Source organism: Macrobrachium rosenbergii, chromosome 10, assembly GCF_040412425.1.
Source record: "Macrobrachium rosenbergii isolate ZJJX-2024 chromosome 10, ASM4041242v1, whole genome shotgun sequence".
NCBI lineage: Eukaryota > Metazoa > Arthropoda > Malacostraca > Decapoda > Palaemonidae > Macrobrachium > Macrobrachium rosenbergii.
This window is the reverse complement of record NC_089750.1, coordinates 67,923,082-67,944,009: the sequence shown is the minus strand read 5'-3', so window position 1 is coordinate 67,944,009 and position 20,928 is coordinate 67,923,082. Positions and strand designations below refer to the sequence as shown.

The 20,928-nt window shown below is 34.5% G+C and overlaps 1 protein-coding gene across 9 annotated transcripts in view; it reads left to right on the top strand.

Annotated features, from left to right (window-relative positions):
• LOC136842781 (diacylglycerol lipase-beta-like) overlaps positions 1-19,834 on the top strand; it is a 48,161-nt gene extending 28,327 nt beyond the window's left edge. For 4 of the 9 annotated variants that reach the window (XM_067110608.1, XM_067110611.1, XM_067110609.1 and 1 more), the window contains 5 exons: positions 102-218; positions 558-692; positions 4,245-4,283; positions 16,388-16,521; positions 17,791-19,834. In XM_067110608.1, coding sequence (XP_066966709.1) covers positions 102-218; positions 558-692; positions 4,245-4,283; positions 16,388-16,521; positions 17,791-17,944 — 579 coding nt within the window. In that variant the 3' untranslated portion in view covers positions 17,945-19,834. Of the gene's footprint in view, positions 1-101; positions 219-557; positions 693-4,244; positions 4,284-9,598; positions 9,632-16,387; positions 16,522-17,790 lie in introns of all 9 variants that reach the window. The other 5 variants (XM_067110613.1, XM_067110617.1, XM_067110614.1 and 2 more) reach the window with 2 other exon arrangements.
• Positions 19,835-20,928: the final 1,094 nt, after the last annotated feature.

Genomic DNA, 20,928 nt, shown 5'->3' with positions numbered 1-20,928 from the left:
ATACCGTAGTTATAGTATGCATCCTATAATTGTAGATTAAAGAGTTCATTGAACTGGCTTGTGCATTTGGATAATATAAATATTTAATTGAATTGTTTCAGAGTTTTGTGATGTCTGTGATTGTTGGGGATGACTTGGTTCCAAGATTGTCTCTGAATTCTTTGCATGATCTTCGTCATAAGATTATGTGCGTTCTGGATACATGCAAACAGCCAAAAGTAAGAATATTTCAGACAGTTATGTAGTATATTTTTACCTCAGTTTTGCTAGTTATAAAGAAGTCCATTTATATTTTGCTGTACATTTTTTTAGTTGTAAGGTATGGGGTGTAAACTTTAAGCTTATACAACATAAAAAGCCTCTTAGAAGATGCTGAAGAGTCAATGAACTGAAGAAAATTGACAAAAACAAAAAAAAATTGTTTAATAATTCAGAGAACCAAGATTAGGAAAATTTTGTTTGGCAAGATGAGCAAAAATGTTATCTTCATATTGTATACATGTGGGATTCATCATTTCACAAGGTAACTATGCAATTTGTCTTAAATTTTCCCACAGTATCGAGTCTTGGCTCAAGGTTGCTGGTATATGTTGTTTGGTATATCATTATCATCTTTAAATACTTCCTGCACTGTGGAGAGTCCCTCCCAGGATCGTCCTTTGCTTGATAACTCTTCAGGGTCCTACACTTACGTAAGTTTTGCCAAAAGCGTGGCTTATCCTTGAGATAAGTGTTAAAAGTAGTATTGTACTGTATTTTCACAAGAATGACTTTTATTTAAATATTAGAGATGCATTAACTTTTTATTTATTTTGCCATTCTTTCTTTCTTAATAAGTGAAGATATGAGCCAAGCATGATTTTACCGTTGGATGTTATGGCAGCATTAGTTTATTAAATGCATTATAAATTGTTGTAGCAGTAACTTTTCTCCTGTATTTTGTTAATCCAATCTGCTACAGTTTACCATGCTTATGTAGTCAGTGCTTGTAGTCTGTTAGTGTTGCCTAATTTTAATTTGATTCATCAAAATTTGTTTCATTACAACATATTTGAATCCTTTGTTCTTTACTTTTTATTCTTGTTGCTTTTTATTTTTAAATGTAGGTAAAGTTATTAATTTTATGTTTGTGCATTGTAGATTTCAGCTATAATTATTTTCACATCTTTTTCTCTCTAACAGTAGACTAGTAAGCTAGTGCAATAAGGAATCTTAAATAAATATTTTGGGGAGTTCTTAATTCAGTTGATTTAGCTGACTTCATGAATGTGCTAATGAGTATGTAGTTTGACTACTTGACCTTAAAGTGTGCTCATATGTTTCCTCCAGGCAGTTCCTTTCTTGAGAGAAATATTCTTTGCTGTTGGGTGAGCTGTTGGAATGCTTATTTCTGGAAACAAGTAGTAGGTCAATGATTTTTCATCTTTAACGTGCATAATTAATTCTTTAACAACTAACTGAAAGACATTAAACCACTAACTGAAAGACATTAATAATTATACTGAAGTTATTTACCAGACTTGAGGACTCACTTCATCTTGACTTGTGATCTATATGTTCTAAGTGAACATGCTGCTTTTAGTTGATTGCAATCCAGTTTATTAAAATTAATCTTGAATGAACTTATACACAATGTATTACAATTTTACAATGGGCAAATAACCGTTCCTGATTAAATATAATTTTTTGTATATAAAAGGAGATTTTAACAAGAACTAAAAATAACGATGTGTCCTGAAACTTGAATGCATAGCTTCATAAATGTGGACATAGCAAGAACTAAGCACTGTCAGTGCTCTGATTGTAACTAAGCACTGTCAGTGCTCTGATTGTAAACCCCTTTTACATGATTATTACAATTATATACTTGGGTGGGGTGTATGGTGATAATTTTTTTATTATCTTTGTAAGAGTGGCACATCAGGGAAATACAGAAAATTAAAGTACAAAGTTTCAGATTTCTCAGGTTGTTAATGCCTATGAGCTTGTAAAGTAAGTTGTCACAGACAAAATTAAAAGTATTCCACAGGTTCAGAATTCTTTCAGGATTCAGATAGCCCCCCTGACCATTTTTACCTATTACACCGGGGTACTGAGTATTGGGATCCCATAATCTCCAGGAACAACAGATAACTTACACAGGAAGTTGTTAATCAGGCTTAAAACTGAAATGCATTGCAAAGTAATTTTTCAGATTGCCTGGCTTCCACAACTCTGTCAATTAAGAGTACTAACCTGTTATTGCAAATCCTAACCCCATCATCTTGCCAAGGACTATGTCCTATAGAAGAGGAACTGAATATGATTTTTTGCATTTAGGATTTTTTGAAAGAAGGACCCACAAATATTGACGACAATATTGACCTGTTTTATTGTTACATCTGGTTGGCTGAGAATCAGAAAATCACACTTAAGAATTTGTTATTGGAAAACTCCTAGGTAGAGTAAAAACATTTTCGAGCAAAGGCTTAACAGCTTCATAAATGGACCAGTGTTAAAGGCATTTATTAAAAGAGTAAATTTCAGTGCCTCATAATTTTCAGTGCTTCGTATGTAGACCCTAAACTTTATTTTATATGTTTGTATAATGTCAAGGAAGGTGTGATTTCCAAATGTTCTATAAATGACAAGTTCTTGTTTCCTTGGGTGATTATGCCTCACTGTTAGGAGGAGCCAAATCTTATTGTGCAGCACTTTACAGTATTACAAACACAATAATTTCCAGTATAATGTATGCTATGACTTACTTTTGCTGTAATCTTGAGGAAATTTTAATAATGACAAAAGCAATCGCTTTGCATTTTAGAGATTATTGGCTTCAGATCTTTATGAATCTCTTTAGTAATTTGTATTAGTTTTTAGTTACAGTAAAATATCAGAGTACAAAGATTTATGAACAAAATACCAAAAACAGTGATCAACTCTACATGCTTAGGAGGTCCACCAGGTTAAACAGTTAGTCAGTTTTGCTTAGGAAGTGGTTTTGGATAACTTCAGCAGACATACAAGTCTCTCAGGGTGGTCACTGCTTCCAAGAGTGTAGCAGTTAGTTATGGAGGGCTTGAGGGTCATGATCAGCAGCTTAGAGGATGGACTCCATCTTTCAGAGTTCATACATCTGAAGGTAGACCTTACCTCCAGTGTCTCTTTGGATGGGTTATATCAACAAATTATTATTCAGAGGATTAAAACTAACCATGTCTGATCCCACTGGTCTCTTCATATTTAACTGTCCTATTTATTAACTTGTGGTGCTCCAAATTTCACCACCTGTAAACGGCAGTAATCTCCCTGGATAGTTCTATGAGCTTATAAATTTGGCTCTTTGGTATTTTTAATTTACAATAATAATAATGTTATCTGACGTTATTTTAACAATTGGCATATTTTCCTAGGGAAATCATCAATGTTTTGTGTTGACAAATGCACTTGTATAGTTATCTATAATTGTCAGGGGAAACAGTACCCAATTGCTAATGACGTGAAATGGGTCCCTTTATTCTTAATGAGGCTTAGTCCAATAATAAATATTGTCGGTATGCCAAATAGAGAATAATACCTACATATTGTGGATTTCATTAAATGTAATGTTTGGTTCTAAAACTCATTACATAGTGTCCATTTCACATGTAGTGAGATATCCCATTAAAAAATTTCCAAAAGAGGTTTTGATGTTAACTAACATACGAGAATTTTGTCGAATGAGTTGTTCAAGGCAGTTACATTATTAACTGCACTTGCAGGTACACAACTGTATATCACAAAGAGCTCTTCCTTGCGATTTTTGTCCGAGACTTTTCATGACAAGTTGAATTGATGCTGTAGACTATAGATTAATACAAAAACATTTTGATTTAAAGAAAAAATTTGTTTCCACCCCTGAAGTATATTCTTTGCATGCATGCATGTGCTCAAGAATCAGTCAGCCTTGTTTTCCGACAAACTTTCATATCTAATTACCATGTGTAGCTATGATATAGGATGTTGGATGCACCTGATCCATTTCCCGCAGGAAATGAAAGCAACAGAGATAAAGATCTAAAAGAGATTTGAGAGGTATATTAGTTCAATGAAGGCCCTCCTTGTCTAGAATTGCAAGTCAAGCATTTTTACCTTTATGCTTTTTTTTTTTAATTTGCAGTAGTGTGGTTTTCATTTCTGATGATGCCTTAACTAGTATGGTTTCTATATTTTGCCATCTTTGATTTTATGCTCGGCCAACTTTTAACATAGTCCTTTTCCAGGTCCGTAAGGGCAGTGGGCATCCTCCTTTAATGGGCAAGGTAGTACTTATTGGCAACTCATTTCACAAAAAAAAAAAAAAAAATTGCAAATTTGCTTTGTCTCAGAGCTGGCATGCTTTTATGAGTTTATACTAAAATTATTCAAGCTTTTTCTTATGTCATGTTTGAACTTTCCCTCCGTCCACGAAATGCTTAACTGAATGGCACCTCAAGTAGTATCAGTTGGTTGATTTTTAATGTACAAGGAGTAGAACCACCTTATGGAGTAACTGTCTGATTGTCACATTTTCTATCTAGGTTTTATTATAATAAATTTTCCTTTCTTGTGTATCAGTTGATTACTACTACTTATCTATAAAATTTGAACATTGTTTGGTAAAAAATTTACTGATATATTCCTATTGACATATCTTCATCTGTTTGTTATTATTGAAACTTGGAAATCATATTTTTGCTCTGCAGAAACTGACAAACACTTTACTTTAAAAAGCCATATATTTGCTCTTGCTTGATAAATTGACTTTCTTGAATTTTTTTGTAATTTTGCTTTTTAACAATTGCTTGCTTTCAAAACTTTGACACAAATTTTTCAGTGAAGTGGCTTTAAGATGACTTGAAGCGAAGGTCCTCACATCTCTTTTAGGTGCATAATTTACATCAGTTGTCAGAGATTTCTTATTATTCATTAGCACCTATCATGGCTTCAGTGTGTTGGCTCTATTTTTTATATATATAAGTAAATTGTGACATTCATGGATGTCACTGGATTCTTCATATTTTCACTTTCGTGGTTGTGCTCGTGGTTCTGCAATGTCTTGTGGTTTTGAGTTTTGAATTTGGCTGTAGGCAGAGTAATTTTTTACTCTGAAATTTGTTGTATATAGTAGGAATATTGTATTGATAGGAATGTTGTGTTGATAGGCAAAAGGTTGACATAGCATGAGACTTTAAAGTTTAAACTATAAAATAAAAATCAAATAAGAATAAAACATACACAGAACAGGTGCACTTGAGCTTATGATTTGATTGCACTTTGGTATCCAGTGACCTTTGTCATGTACTGTATATGTTGTTTTGATAATGTATAAATGCAGATTGGAAAAGTCATTTTACCACCAAATGATGTTTGGTTCCACCTATGGATAATACAAGGTATGCCCATGAAGGTTAGTTTTTCTTTTGTTTTGAACAAAATCAATTTTTCATTAGCTCAGAGGTTTCCAACTTATTTATAATTTATGCTCTTGTCACTTTTGTATTTAAATTTTCTCTTCAGTATCATCAATAAACCAAGAAACAGCCAAGAACAAAATGGAAGAGTAAGGTTGGCTCAGGTCACGAGTGACTCTTAGGCTTACTTGGTAGGATTTTGTTTTTCTAGTTCAGTCCGTGACAGCCTTGCACAAGAAACTCCATTATGAAAGCATAGGTTCTTAGCCTATGAAAAATACGAATTACTTTTTGAAATTTGGTATTTTAAGAAGGAATTATAAAGCCAGTTCTTTAAAGAGTTTATCATACAAATTAGTCTCTTTAATGTAATGTTTTATTTGAGATGAAATTTCTTGCAAAAATAACCAGATATTTTAATCAGGATTTTATAAGGGAAGAAATGCATGTCTACCCTGTTGCCCACTTAGCATTTGGTTGAAATGAAAGTTTTAGTTTCCAATGTCGTTTTAGTTTCCAATGTCAGACTTCAGGTTCATTAGTCAGGGTTCATTTTTGTGATGTGGTGGTAAATCTTTGAATAATATTAACAGTACTGTAATTAGTTTCTTGAGATGCTTTTCTTATATTGGAGTATTTTTCTCTATCTGTATTATCTTAGACTTATGTTGTATGTGTGTTATGTGAAAAAGGCACGCAAAATTCGTTGAGTTAAATAAGTTAAGTATACCCTAGTTTAACCAGACCACTGAGCTGATTAACAGCTTTCCTAGGGCTGGCCCGTAGGATTAGATTTATTTTACATGGCTAAGAACCAATTAGTTACCTAGCAGCGGGACCTACAGCTTATTGTGGAATCCGAACTACATTATAACGAGAAATGAATATCTATCACCAGAAGTAAATTTCAAATGAGCATTTATACCAAAGCTAGCTTAAATCTTTACTTTTTATTGAATATTCATTGAGCACATGTAATAAAAAGTAAAGATTTATGCTAGCTTTGGTATAAATGCTCATTTGTAATTGCCTCAGAGATCTGGCTTTGGAAGCCGCCAATATGAAAAATGAATTTTTGAGAGAGAGGTTTACCTTTCTAAAAGTGCCGTTTCATATAAGCATCTAAGTGTTGTTACTGTATGTTACAGTAATGTTCAAATATGTTTCCAAACATCAATGAGAGGTGAAAACTGGAGCAGCTTGATAGGAAGAGACAAAAGGAGTAGCTAAACAATGCAAAGCAAATTGTTCTCCTACCGAACGTTGTGGACTAGAGTTTTCCCTTCTTGTATTCCATCCATATGTTTATCAGTGTGCCGTGATGCTTTTTGTTATCGTGGATTTATATTCATTTAAGGAGATTTCACCTTGTCAGCACAACTCTTTCTACACAGTTGAAAGGATTTCTCTCAAATTTAGTGCAAAGATAGACCATCATGTACAAATGTGGATGAAGGGAGATCATTCATTTGCTTGTCTGTCAGTTTTCAGTCACATTTATCTAATTTTTGGAACTTCCTTTGTCTGTCCGAGTGTTTGTCACACCTAATTTGTCATTGCCACTCCTTTAGCTGAAGAGGTTTCAGTCAAAATTGTTGCAAATGTAGACCATCATACTTAGATGTATGCGTGAAAGAAGATAGTCCATCAATATGTTTGTCACCCTTGTCATTGTGATGATTCGTATGTGATTGAAGGAGTTTGTCAATTTTGGCTCAAAGGTAGGCAGTCATTTAAAGATGTACATGAAGGGAGGCTTTAGTCTATTTCTATAGTGTACTTTTTTTCCTCTTACCAATAAAGTTGGGGGACTACAGCTTTGGCTAATGTTTTTTCAGTTTCTGTCACACCGTGTCATCGTAATTTTCCAAAGCAATTGAAGGTATTACAGTCGAACTTAGTACAAAGATGGACCATTATTCACAGTTTTGCATGAAGGCAGGTTATCCATATGTTTGTTCTTGAGTACACTTACACTTGTTTTCATGTAAGGACATTGCTGAAATGTAAAGTGTTAGGTCCAAATTCTGTCGATTTTGTACACACCTATTGAACAGTAAGAGGTACATAGTAATTGGCTTGCTTACTCCCTAAATGAAAACATTTCATTTAACATGATTACTTTCATACTAAAACTAGTTGCCATTTGAGGCATTTGTATTTCACAAAAAAATTGTTAGGTTCTTTGCAAGAACTACAATACTGTTGTCTTCAGCATACCATTAATTGGAATGTTATTTGAGAGAAATTGGTTGGGTGCCAATATGGGATATGTATTGTATTAATGATACTCTCAGAATGTTTGATGTAGTTGGTACTGTAGTTAAGTATGGAGATGGAGATAAATCAGCCCATCTTTGCCCTTTTGTTGTGTCATAGCTATTTACTACGTGAGCACTTTGCAGCCAACTGTTTTCCAGATATAGCTGTCATTTTATTCATAGGTAATCAAAGTTTTTGGGCTTTCACACATATCACATAATTCGTTACCTTTCAGCGGACATTATCCTAAAGGCAGAAGACCCCATGAGGATCTTTATTGCCAACTATATTGATATCCAGTCAGACAGGAAAGCAGAGATACCATATTGTCTCCCACTCGAGTACCTGCAGTTTGCCGTAATTTGATTGTATGTTTTTGCATATTAGTTTGGAAGTGACTTATCACCCTCATGCACTGTTTGGCAAAATGTTTTGTAACAAGTTGCTGGAGTTGAAAGGCAAACTTTTCCAAAAGCAGGAATTAGTCACTTGATTTGTATTCTTTTTCCATGGTTGTGTCAGGTTTTATGTTGTGTTCTTAATTGGGAAATGAGCAAGAAAAATAAAACCATTTACACTCCCTTTTACCAGAGAGGCCTATATAGTAATAAATATTAATTTTATATTGAATGATTCTTAATTATGCATTGGAGGTTTGAATAGAAAGAATGAATTAACTATAGAAAACATTTCTACAATTTTTAGTTGTGATGCTGTGTAAGTATCACAGAAGGAAAATTTATTTGATTGTATTTAGTTTGACCTTGCCCCATAAAAAGAAGTACCAGTGAAGTGAGTCTGGTTAGTTTTCTTGGTTTATCTGAAATTAGAATTACAATGCATTTGCCTGTAACATGAGGTACCAGTACTTCTTTCTTGTCATCTTGCATTGGAAGGTTAAGAAGTCTTGTTTCTAGGTGTCTGATGAGTGAAGTCCCATTTTTTTAATGTACCCAATAGGCATTACTGCCCATGTTGCACCATGGGCAGTACTAAAGGTTCTTTGCAGCATCATTACTTTCTGCCCTAAACTTTTTATGTTCTCTTTAGATTCTTCCCATACTGGCTTAACTGTACGTCACTGACTTTCTCTTACTTTATTTTCACCCTCATCTATCTGAAAGGAAATTGTTTCGGGCTAGCCTTATCAGTCAGGAAGTAGGAGACTCTGGTATACTTAAGGTACTTTGCAACATAGTAACATAATGATATTCAGGTTCACATTTGTAAATGATGAATTATTTCACAAAATATTGAATGCCAGTGGTCAAGAAGAGAAGACCATGAAAAATGATTGCAGTACACTTTGAGTTCAGCTCATGCAATTCATCCCCTCAAGTTATGATAGCTTTGTTTTTTCTTTAATAAGCAGTGAGAATTTGATGCTACTTTGGTTGTTATCTACGCATCACCTACTCCGAGGTGCTAGTACTAAATACTGTATGGTAAGTGTAAAGTAGATGGCCATGCGAAGATATGGTTTATTCATACAATTTGTCGACCACACATTATAGAAATGGTTGTATATAATACTTTGATCCCCGAGGGCTAGTACTAAAAGGCATCCCAAGGAGCTTCCGACATGTTTAGTACTAGTGCCTCGGAGTAGGTAACGCGTGGATAACACGCCAAAGTAGCACCGATAATTTTATCCTCAACTTTATAATGTCCACAAGTTGAGTGCAATTATTACATCTTCTATTTGTTTTGTTTTGTCTTTCATACTAAACTTTTGTAATCTGCATATTTTATATTTTGTTTACCTGTCCAAGCATGACCGTTGCTCTGAATTAAGTAATTCCTTAAAGGATAGTTTTTTATTAATGGGTCTTGCACTGTTTATGATAAAAGAACTTAATTTGTTTATCTACATTTTATGTTTTAAATATGTTCTAATTTTCTATTTGTTTTTGTTCACTAAGATCAACCCTGTGTTTGGATTTCATGAAGAGCAGGTGAATATATAGTGTACAGTATGTTTTACAGTAGTTAAAAAGGCTTTTGGATTTTTATGTTAGGTTATCGCAAGTCAAGTTCTGTATTATAACAGTTGTACTGCTAAGTAAAAATACTATTAGTGTAACACTTTGCAAGTGTTGGAACAGATTCACTGGAAATATTTTTTAATATTGTTTTGCATATGATGGTTATCATATTTATAGTTTTATTAACACCAGAGAAACTAATTACAGTAGAGATTTATATATGTTTATGACAGTTGGCAGTACAGAAAAAACTTAAAGTATTAAATTGACTGTATTTTACTTTGAATTGCAAATTATTCTTCTTTCTTGTGCCTAATTAATCATGAGATTTTTGGGGTTTTTCTTTATGCAGAATGTCTGACATACAGCAGATGGATTTTTAGTTATATATTTTCACAGAAGTTGGCATATAATAGAACCTGTGCAATGTAGAAGTATGCTTGATCACATGAAATGTGTAGTCAAGGTACTGTACACAGTTGAACATAACTGGTGTTAAGTAACACTGCTATTCCATTGCACAGAAAGGCCACTAAAACGTGCGTGGAACATAGATTTTGCTTCTAGGCTTTATAGTTTTAAAGCTAAATTTTTTCAAATAAAAACAATTTTTATCACTGAGCAGTTGTACTTGGATTTTACACAAAGCATTGTTTATCATTTTTTATTTGTTGATAGGTAGTGAAATGAACCCTCGATCATTCTCTTTAAAAATTTTCCACCAGATATACCCTGAACAGGGGTTAGGTATGAAATGAGGTATTTCCAGTAACTTTTGTCCTGTGTAATTTTTCTTTGAATTCCAGTCTGGTTGGTCTGTATTGATGCCTATTTTTCATTATTCTCTTGACATTTCTACTTGGACGTGGTCTTGCTAGTTCCATATCTTCTGCTTTTCTGGCTTGTTCCTTATCACATGTTCAAACATCTCTTTAATATGTCAGTCTTTAGCAGCTGATGGAAACCTATATCTCTCTGCAACTTATTCATTTGTAATATGAGCTTCCTGCCACATCTTGACCATGAATCTTAGTATTCTGTTGTTAAACATTTTCAGAATATCCTCTGCATTCTTTGTCATTGCCCATATTTCTGCTTAGAGTAGTAGAAGTTATACATGCATCATGAAGCCCCATAATTGGAGTATAGGTTTAATATCCATGTTAGATGGGATTTAACACCATATTCACAAGAGAAAGTTATATTTCAAATATTTTATCTTTAATCTTTTTTTGTCCACACCCATTTATTTTCAGGTGTTCCAATTATTTCATCAATGCAGTGTCTTCTGTAGTACTTTTGACATTCCTGATGTGGTAACATATGAGCATTATTCTTTAATGTTTTTCAAGCACTTATCATGGTAGGAATTTTTTTTGTTATTCATAACATACTTTTCTGCACTGTGTGCTCTCAGTTTACAGCCTCTGTGATCTAGCGACGTTTTCCTATTTTTTCTAGCACTGCTTTCACAAGGGGTACTGCTTACGGTGTGCCTTAAGTGGCACATTGTAGATGGTATAAAAATAGCTTATAGTATCTTTTCAGTCCAGATGTATTGCTTCTTTCATATTACAGTGGTTTTATTCATCTCTTTTTATCTTTTTTTTTTCCCAACTGTCCAGTTTCTGTGAAATATAATAGTGTATTTTGGAAGGTTTAGGGTAGAATTGAAGCATTAAAACTGTTAAAATGAATTGATAAAGCACCAGTGAAAACTAGACTGGCATAAATTCAATATGGTTTTAACTTTTGAATATACTATACAGTGTATGGGATTAGGATGTGTCTTCACTTTCAGAGATTTATAAAATACTGTTTTAAAGTATTCTGTAGTTACATTACCACCTTAATTACTAAGCTCCTTATAATCCTGGAATCTGAAATAGCTTGTTTAGTGGAGGAGCCAGTATACATTTTAGTGTACCAGTGTTGGAAGTTGCATATGATTCCTGACTTAGGTAGCTGAAAGCACATTGGAATGTAGATTTATCCAGTTTTTCTTGAAAGTTTTGAGATCAATCATTTCTTAATTCATAATACTGTACTTTCAGTATTTTAAAATGTTTTAAATAGTTAATGTACTAAACTTCATTTTGCATTTGTATCATCACAAGGTTGCCAATCTTGTGAGTTACTACTTTCATGTTACATGAGAAGTGAGTGGGTTCATGCTTCAAGTCAGAAAATGTTATTAAGTAAAAGTGACTTTTTTGACACAAACAGGTCCTTGACTCATACCCTCCAAATGCTGTCCTAGATCCTACAGATATATACACTTTTGGGGTAGTCTGGAACTCTGTTCTCCCATCTGAATTGTGATTCAGGCATATACATGAATGATGGGGTTATGAAACATAATGACAATGATTTTTTATAACACAGAACTCGTATGTCATACAAAACCATCAATTGTATAGCAAGTTTCATCCTCCCAGCTCAGCTGATCTGGTAGCTGTATTCCCATATCACTGTACTGTACACAAAATGTGAATATGGTGATGAATCAGGAAGTTCAGGTTGTAAAGCCATGCACTGGAGCACTTAGAGCCTTGCCGCAATTAGGATAGTGAAACGAGGGAGTTGGAGTGGTTGGGCAGCGAGATAGAGAGCCTGAAATTAAAGATGAAGTACAATGATCTGAAGGTGGAACTGGGAGAAAATCCCACTGTTGCACTAAGAAGCAAGAGTAGAAAATATAAAGTAAAAATAGAAAATAATAAATTTTTGCTGGAATTGTTGATTTCAGGAGAAAGAGAACAGTACAGTAAAGTACACTTTAGATATTTTGGCTTGTCTCCCTTCCATGTGAATAATAATGATTACAGTGCATCTTTTTAGTGAAGGAGACTCACCAGAGGAAAAGACAAGACTGCTTTTGTGTGTTGATGACTATTGTCAACTAATACTGAGGTAGCATAAATTTAAATATGCCAAATTTTTAAAGTAATTTCCTAGGTATACAAATCATGCCATATTCAGTATAAAAAACTGAAGGGGAAACTGAGGCAAGGGAAACAAGGTGGGTTACCCAGCATGGAAGGATGAGGTTTGTATAGTACTGTACCTAGGTAAAATTAAAATTACATACGTTAAATGTTTGCCATTTGTTCGTATGGTAATACAGTAGAAACACTTCACCTTTTGTGTATGGAGACTTGCTGCTTAAGAGAGAGGTAAGGCTAAGTATCTTTGTGGATAGAATGGAGTGTTTCCATCCAGAGTAATGTCACGGGTGCTGCTCTCCTGGCACTGCCCTCTGGGCGGGGTGATGCTTCCTTCAATCCTCACTGTGCATGTTATGGACCAGAAGAACTTGGTTCCCCTGCCCTGCCTCTGTGGAGACAGGGAACTTTTGGTCAGTAGCCTTTCCTGTGGACAATGTAATACCTGGGTTTGGATAAAGGCTCTACCTTGCCTCCCACCCCTTGTTATAAGAGGAGATGAGGGATTGCATCTTACACCATGAAATAGGGGCTCCTAGAGCCATTTACCAGTACTCTTTCGGGTCCAGCTTGTACTCTGGCACAATTCGTTCCAATGTGAGAGAATGAGCGGTCATGCAACGTCAAGTAAGAGCATTCTATTTGTGAGCATAAAATTTAATTACGTACTAGTATCTTTTAGTCCCATTCAATTTTTTTACTCATCCCATATGATCATCATCATGATCATTTTTTTCTGAAAAGCAAGATATATTAGGGACTTGGCTTTGCTGTCATATTTCTGTGTGGTCAGTTTTTTTATCATGTACTACTAACCCACTTGTCATTGCTCACACCATTTCTAAAGAGGCTTGACAGAGTTTAGCATAAGGCCCCTTTGGCCAAACTGTGTGACTCAACTCCTGGTTAATTTCTTTTGTGATCTGTAACTGCTTAATAATGTTCGAATTTGCATTTCTAGAATTGTCAATCCTTGGGTCTCTTCTTATCCACTGTCCTGTGTATGCTTATGTTGATGGTTCAGCCCTCCATCTATGCTTCTTTCACCTGTCTGTCATTATCTGTCACTTGAAATATTTACTTTACTGTAGTTGCCATTTTGTTATCTTTCAGGTGATCTTGTAAACTATTTTAAATGTTCACTGCCTTATAGACTTGTATTTTCTGTCTACTTTACCAAGCAGATTTTTAAAAATTTTCTGTATACTTTAGAATGCAGATTTTATAAAAAATTTTCTACTCTACAATGCAGAAATATTAAAACATTTTCTTTAATGTCAATGAAAATCTATCAATATTTTTTAAGTCTGATAAAATCACAGGGGCTTGGTAGGATATCTGTAACCAATTTTGAAGCTTCAGACAACAGAAATATGGTTCTAGGAACAGTTTGAGAACACAAACACATCCTAGTATGCCCTCATACTTAGTACATTACGTCATTTTAGATGGCCTAGTTTTATTGCTTACTGGTAGATTAATGGACATTTGAATTTTAAGTTTTATAAATCTTATGGATGGTTATGTAAGTTTGGATTTTTTTTTATTTTGGTAAGTAGGTGAATCTGTTTCCAATAGCATTAAATTTTATAGCAGTGCCATATCTTAGTAGTGCATGGATCCATTGCTTTAGCTTTATTAGTGGAACTGTATGTATTGATGCAAGTACTATATACAGCCAACATTTTATTTTATGGGACTTAGCCCTCCATTCACAACATTCATCTTGATAACTGTGAAGGTCATAAATCAGAAAAATAAATACCCAAAAGAGGTGAACCACTAATTTCATAATTCATTTATTCACTTACTCCACCTGACCTGGTTACTATATGAATTGCAGTTTAAATACAGGTAAGTGACTTCCTCAGGACAAAATGCCATTTGCTCAGTCATCTTCATAATCAGCGTATACATATCTGTTATTTTTTTCATGAGAGCTAAGAGCTTTTGCTTCAATAAGTTTATCATAATAGTCCCTTGGATCATGCATACATATGAGTGGGCTTAGAAACATAAATTAGAACATGTAAACAATGAAGGTTCATATTATTTTTTCTTATACTAACAACTCCTAATTAAGCAATGCCTCTGTTTTCACAAGAATTATTGCCTATATTAAGGTGAATAAAAATTATTTTTACTAACAACTCCTAATAAGCAATGCGTCTGTTTTCACAAGAATTATTGCCCACATTAAAGTGAATAAAAATTATTTTTACTAACAACTCCTAATTAAGCAATGCCTCTGTTCTCACAAGAATTATTGCCCATATTAAAGTGAATAAAAATGATTTTATCACAAAAATTTATAATTTACTGCAGCTTTTGAGGGCTGATTGTCCTAAAGAATACTGTAGTATAGCAAGTTAAATATTCATGTCAAAAATTATGAAATACAGTACGTATGTATAAATATTGTTATGTTGAATCCCTACTTATTTATGTATGAAAGGGAATAATGAGGTGACAATAACTACAAGTGTATCAGCTACAAATAGTTTGATAGACATTCCCAAACTGTAGATCATACATCAACTTCAATTATAAAATGCTTTGCCATCAATGAATTTCAAACTTAGGCAGTTTTATACATGCTAACAGGAAGTTAAAAAAAGACAATCATAGGATTATGGGAGTCTGTCTGAGAACAGGATGGCACAGAAAAGTAATGTAGGTAACGAGGTCCTGTTTGAAGACAAAAGCTGGAATGTTGAGCAGTTATTCTCTACAAAAGTAAAGCTGCTGAATGTAGACGAAAGAAGGTGGTGTGGAATGTGTTGAGTATTAATGAAATATAAGTGACTTTATATGAATAAAAATTGAACTAAGTGATGTGATAGTTTTATGATTACTGTTTTTAGTCAACCCAGTTTTGGCTATCATCAGCTGGGGTTCAACATATTTCAGCATACATTTTATACATAATGTACCTCAATTTTTGACATGAGCATTAATCTCATGTTACCTTAGATAATGTTTTTTAATGATTTGGACTACCTTAGATAGAAATGTTTTTTAATGATCTGGACAAGGTGAGAATAGGGGAAGATAACTTATTGTAATTCCATAAGCTCAAATGGAAGGAGGATAAAGAGACCTAGAAATTGTTGGGTTGATAGATGGAAATTTTGTGGTAGAACAAAACATGAATATTCAGGAAGAGCAAGTGTTTGTGGAATGTACAAGGTGAAGGGTGCATTGTTACCAATAGGCTTTTTTGCAAGTACAAAGCCTTTAGATGAGAAGTTATTAGAGGCAATAGATGCTTGATATATGAGTTGGATGATGGCCTGTTTTACTACCTTACTAAGTTTTATATGTATTATGGTGGTAGTACAGTTCTGGTATTGATGAAGGAAAGGTTTTATTCTTGCCTACATTAGAAAAATTTTCATCATGCATACAAAACTTTTCTTTTCAGAGTTTTTGTGTAATTTGAAAGCATTTCTTAGTAAGGAGTAAAAAGTAAATTATCAGGAAACACTGGTTTCTGGAAGGAAAATTGTGTATGGAAACCCAAATGATTTTCTTTACATATGCCAGATGTTTGATGACTGGCTTGTTTGACAGTTGTGGTGGTTGCAATGACATTTACCAGATATTTGATGGTGGTCTTAACTTGCCGTTGGTGGTTATAGATGAAAATTATATTTTATATAAAACAACTTTTTAAAATAGTTTCAAAGCTTACAGGAGTTACAGCTGTACATATTGGTTGTTTTCTCTGCCTTAAAGGCCAGAGCAAGTCGGAGTTTAATTTAGCCTTTTAAACTTGCAGGAGTCTTTAGATGACGTCCAGGTTGTGTTTTCTAACGAAGACCGACGGTCCCAAGTTCCCAGGCATACTGAGGTGCCAATGTTCCTGCCAGGAAGAGTTTTGTATTGCATACCTAGTGTTTCAGAGGAAGAGGGGTGAGTAATGCAGTTTCTAATCTTTATGTCGTGGCTAGTTGTCTCAACCATTTTTTTTTTTAAATCGTATGCCGAATGCCAACCTTTGTCTTCAGTGTTCTCGCATTGTTGCATAGATCTTGCCCTCATAGATGTGTTGTAGTTTTGAAACCTTAATAAGTTAGTTAGCGTAACATTAGTTTATACGAGTTTTTTTTTTTTTTTTTTTACTTTTTGCCATTGTTCTGTTTTGTTACTTCCTACAAAAGACATACAACGGTTTCTGTTGTGTGCTCTTCACCAGATTGATTTTGATGATACAGTTCCATTTCCACCAGCTTTGCTTATATGCTGAGTAGTGAATACTGTAGATAGTTTAAAATAGCTTGAGCTTTTTTTTTTTTTTTTTTTTTTTTTTTTTTTTAAATTGAGATTTGAGGGATTCTTTCCATCCCTAAGCCATTTAGATGCCATGTGGATTGGAAAATGTGCAAGTCTTACAAGTTTAATAGTATGTTTATGCTATGAAAGTCTTAATATCAAAGTCTCTTGTGAATTTAAGCATGGTTACCTCTGATCAGTTTTCAAACTATAAAATATGGTAATTACTGTCTGAAACCTTTGAGTTGGCTGTGTGGAATGTTGAATCTGATTGCCAAAAGACATTTGATCCAAATGAGTGCCAAATTGAAGTAATACAGTACACACTTGTTTAACTTATGGGTATTTGATGAATAACTTACATGACCTAATTCCAGGAAACACACAGTTAATCATACCCTATATGACAGTCCAGTTTTCAACCAGCACTGAATATCAGGTTTTAGAAAAAAACCCTTTAAGCAAATTTTGTCAAAATCTTGAGGACATGCAAGGCACATTGCCAGATATTTGGTAATGTAGAGAGATTGCCATGCAGTTCACAAAGGCTGGTACCTCATATCATTAATTTATATATTTCACCTTCATTATGGCACTGAATAATCCTGATGGGTTCCAGCGCTTGGTCTTCAAGACCTAAATTTCATGATCAGTCAATCAATCAATCATAATTTAGATGGCTCCAGCATCACACTAGACTGACCAGCAGCAGGTGGTTTTGTTATTCCTTAGTGGTGCTACCACGTAGGTCATGTGATACCTTGGCAACTTATTACTTTACACCTTGGCAACTTATTATTTTACCATGTTTGCAGTCTAGTTTTTAAACATTAACTGTTTGCTATTTTCTTGCAACGTTATTTGATATTTTAGTCTTTCAACTATTCATTTATCCAATATCCTTAACAGTGATGGCAGTGCTGGACACTGGGACTACCAATGGGGCGAGGTGAAGCAGTTCTCACAGATACTCATTTCTCCGTTCATGTTGCGTCATCATTTCCCTCAAGTGGTGCTGGCTGCCCTGGAGGATGTTGCTAAACAAGCATCTGAATCCACCTAATGTCTGTCGTCCTTACTATGTGTAACTTAAAAGATGAAATTGTGTAGTGTTATAAGAATTAACTATGGCTCCTTCCCAGTCAGGTGTATGAAAAGGATTTTATTTGTTGCTCAGGCCATGGATGTCATGGTAACTTTTATACAGGTAGTCTGTACTTAATTTTAAAAAAAGGTATTTATGTATGGTAAATGTATGAGGGTAATTGATCAGACTATTTTTAAATAGCTCGATAAAGTGTATGAGTAGCTTTTGATAAAGGCACGGGGTTACAACGAAAACTGTGACTACTGTACTTGTAAGATAGTGATATCTATTTTCATATTGTCTCAGTATTTGGTAGTTATGGTGCTTGTAATCTTGAGGGTTTGTATTAAATGAAGTATTTATTTCCTGTAATATTATATTTTTAAGTGTAATAATGAAGCTAGATTAATTTGATATTTAGGAATGAAAGACTAGACATTCTCATAAAGATTTAAAGTTGAAATGTTGAAATACAAAGTAATTGGTCAACAAATATTGTAGAAACTGTAATGAGACAAGTGTCCAGTTCCTGATCACACAGTAATTGGAAAAATAATGCTACACACTAACTATCTCTGCTAACTCTACGGAAATGAATCAGCAATGACTTATTTGACACTTGACAGTTCCAGAAGTGTTATTGAGGAAGAGCCATGGATGCCTGACAAGTAGAACATTATTTATTACCAAATACTCATAGTAGTAACATAAATTTCACCCTGTGGTATGGTTTGAGGGAAACTTTCATACAGTATTCAGTAGATTACCGTAACCAATGGCATTTTTTCACAGTACCTGTATTTGATGTAGTAGTGCAAAGCTTTAATTTGCCAAATTAATAGAGCTTATTAACATTTGTAGGATGGGAGGATGAATCAGAGTACAACAAAAATCTGCTTGCTAGAACACAAGCATAAGTTGAAAGATAATGAGCTAATTGTACAGTAGTTTAAAACTTCCTTTGATTTTCACATCATTTCCCCAGAAATTTAACCAATTAGAGACAAATCTTTATCTTCATGTATCATAAAGGCACTGACCTTAAAAGGTATAGATATTTCGGAACTTCACATAGATTTAGATACAGTATTAAGCAGTTCTTTTGAAGCATAGATATTCTAGCCCAGGAAGACTTATCAGGTCATGTTGAAGTCATCAGGAAACTTGTCCTACAACTACTTTACCTTAGTAAAGTAGTTGTAGGACAAGTTCACACCAAGACCTTGGTGTTAAGAGGTAGGTGGCATTTTTAGAAGTTGTGGTGGTATTGCATCCTTGAGAGAGAGAAAAAAAAGCAAATATTTATTATTCAAGTTACGAAAGTCAATGAACCTGAATAGTCTAGGTGAAGACCCCAAATGCTTGAAGGTGTAGGAATAGTCAGGCTCTCAAACAGTGGCTGTAGGAGCCAAGTAAATAATCAGAAAAGTGAGTTACAATAGCTGCATGACTATCGTTAGTATGTAGTAAAAATAAAAATGTAACTGTCGTCATTACATGAAAAATAATCTATGTGGGCTGGATGTCAAGACTTTCAGATGGATATTTTATGGCTTTGTAATGAGTAGCAAAAATTGTTCAAAATATTTGATTATATACTGAAGGGCTCTCGTTGTATGTTATCAGCAATTCATGTATGTAGTGATCTTTTGTGAAGTAGTCTGATTGGGACAATTTTCAGAAATTTCAGAATTATGGAATTTGGGTTTCAGATATTACCATTTTCAGATAAATGAAGACTTTACTTAGGAAATGAAGTTTAGCTCATACCTAATAATTCTTATAATTTTCTCAATCAGGTGAGTTAGTGGGATTAGATTAATAAGACAAGTTGTCATTTTCTCAATAAAATGAATATGATAAAAATTTGTTCCTTAATGTATATGAACTGCATGGAAAACCTAGCCATTCTACCAAATTCTAGTTATAATGCCTTATGTATACAGTATACATTGTGCAAACCATGTTTGTTTCTAGAAAAAATACTAACCATTGCTTTTTTTTCCTAGGAATATTTCGTAGTGCAAGCTGGAAAAAGTCATTGAAACTTGGCAACAAGGTGGTTAATTGAAGGTAGGCAGGTGAAAGAGGGGAAGCCCAAACTTGCCTGTGGCAAACTGGCACTTTTTTTGGCCACTGGAATTATTCTCTTCTTGTTTGTTGTCTGTGAGTTTGTGCAAAAACTCAGAACCTTAAGTTTTGGACAAGAGATATGTGAATTTTTGGTTCTACCCCTTCAAGAACTTGTTAGTAGGGAGCTGGATAAGATGCTTTTTGCTATGTGCAAGCCCTGTGGCACACTAATGAAAACCTGACCTCTTAGACTGGTGTCAATGGGTCTGGAGTGCCAATAGACACAAGAAGGTGTCCAAGACCACCCTTTCTCTGTGGCTTCATTTTGTGATCAAGTAAGTATATGGTTCATCTGAGGAGGATGGTCGTTCAGTCAGGGTGAAAGCTCACGAAGTCGTTGGCCTGTTCCCAGTCTTTCAGAGAAATGCTTAGTTTCACAGGTAATGAGGGTATATGTCTGGCGGCACCATGCTACCTTTACCTCCTTTTATCTTGGGGCTTTTGCCCAGAAGTCTTTAGATTCATTCTCTGTAAGACTTGTGGTGGCTGTTGAACAGGTCATGTGGTTTCAAGTTCCTCTCACACTTGGAAAAGCAACATGCTTAAGATACTCAGAAGGTAAAAGGCTGGAGGTTGAATGGCTGAATGACTGGCTTCTCTCTTTCTCCCTCCCTCTGCAAGGCAGCAGTCGGGCAGAGTATGTGCTGGACGGAGTACATGCTGGAAGGGCCATGATGCAGGTGTGCTTCATAATCATGCATCTGTCTTGAGAGCTTTGGTTCATGAGGTGCAACACACACTACTCTCCTTTTTAACAGAGGGAGAGAGAGGCAGTGGTAAAGCTGTCATCTGAACCCATCAATTTATGATTGGCCCACATACTAGCT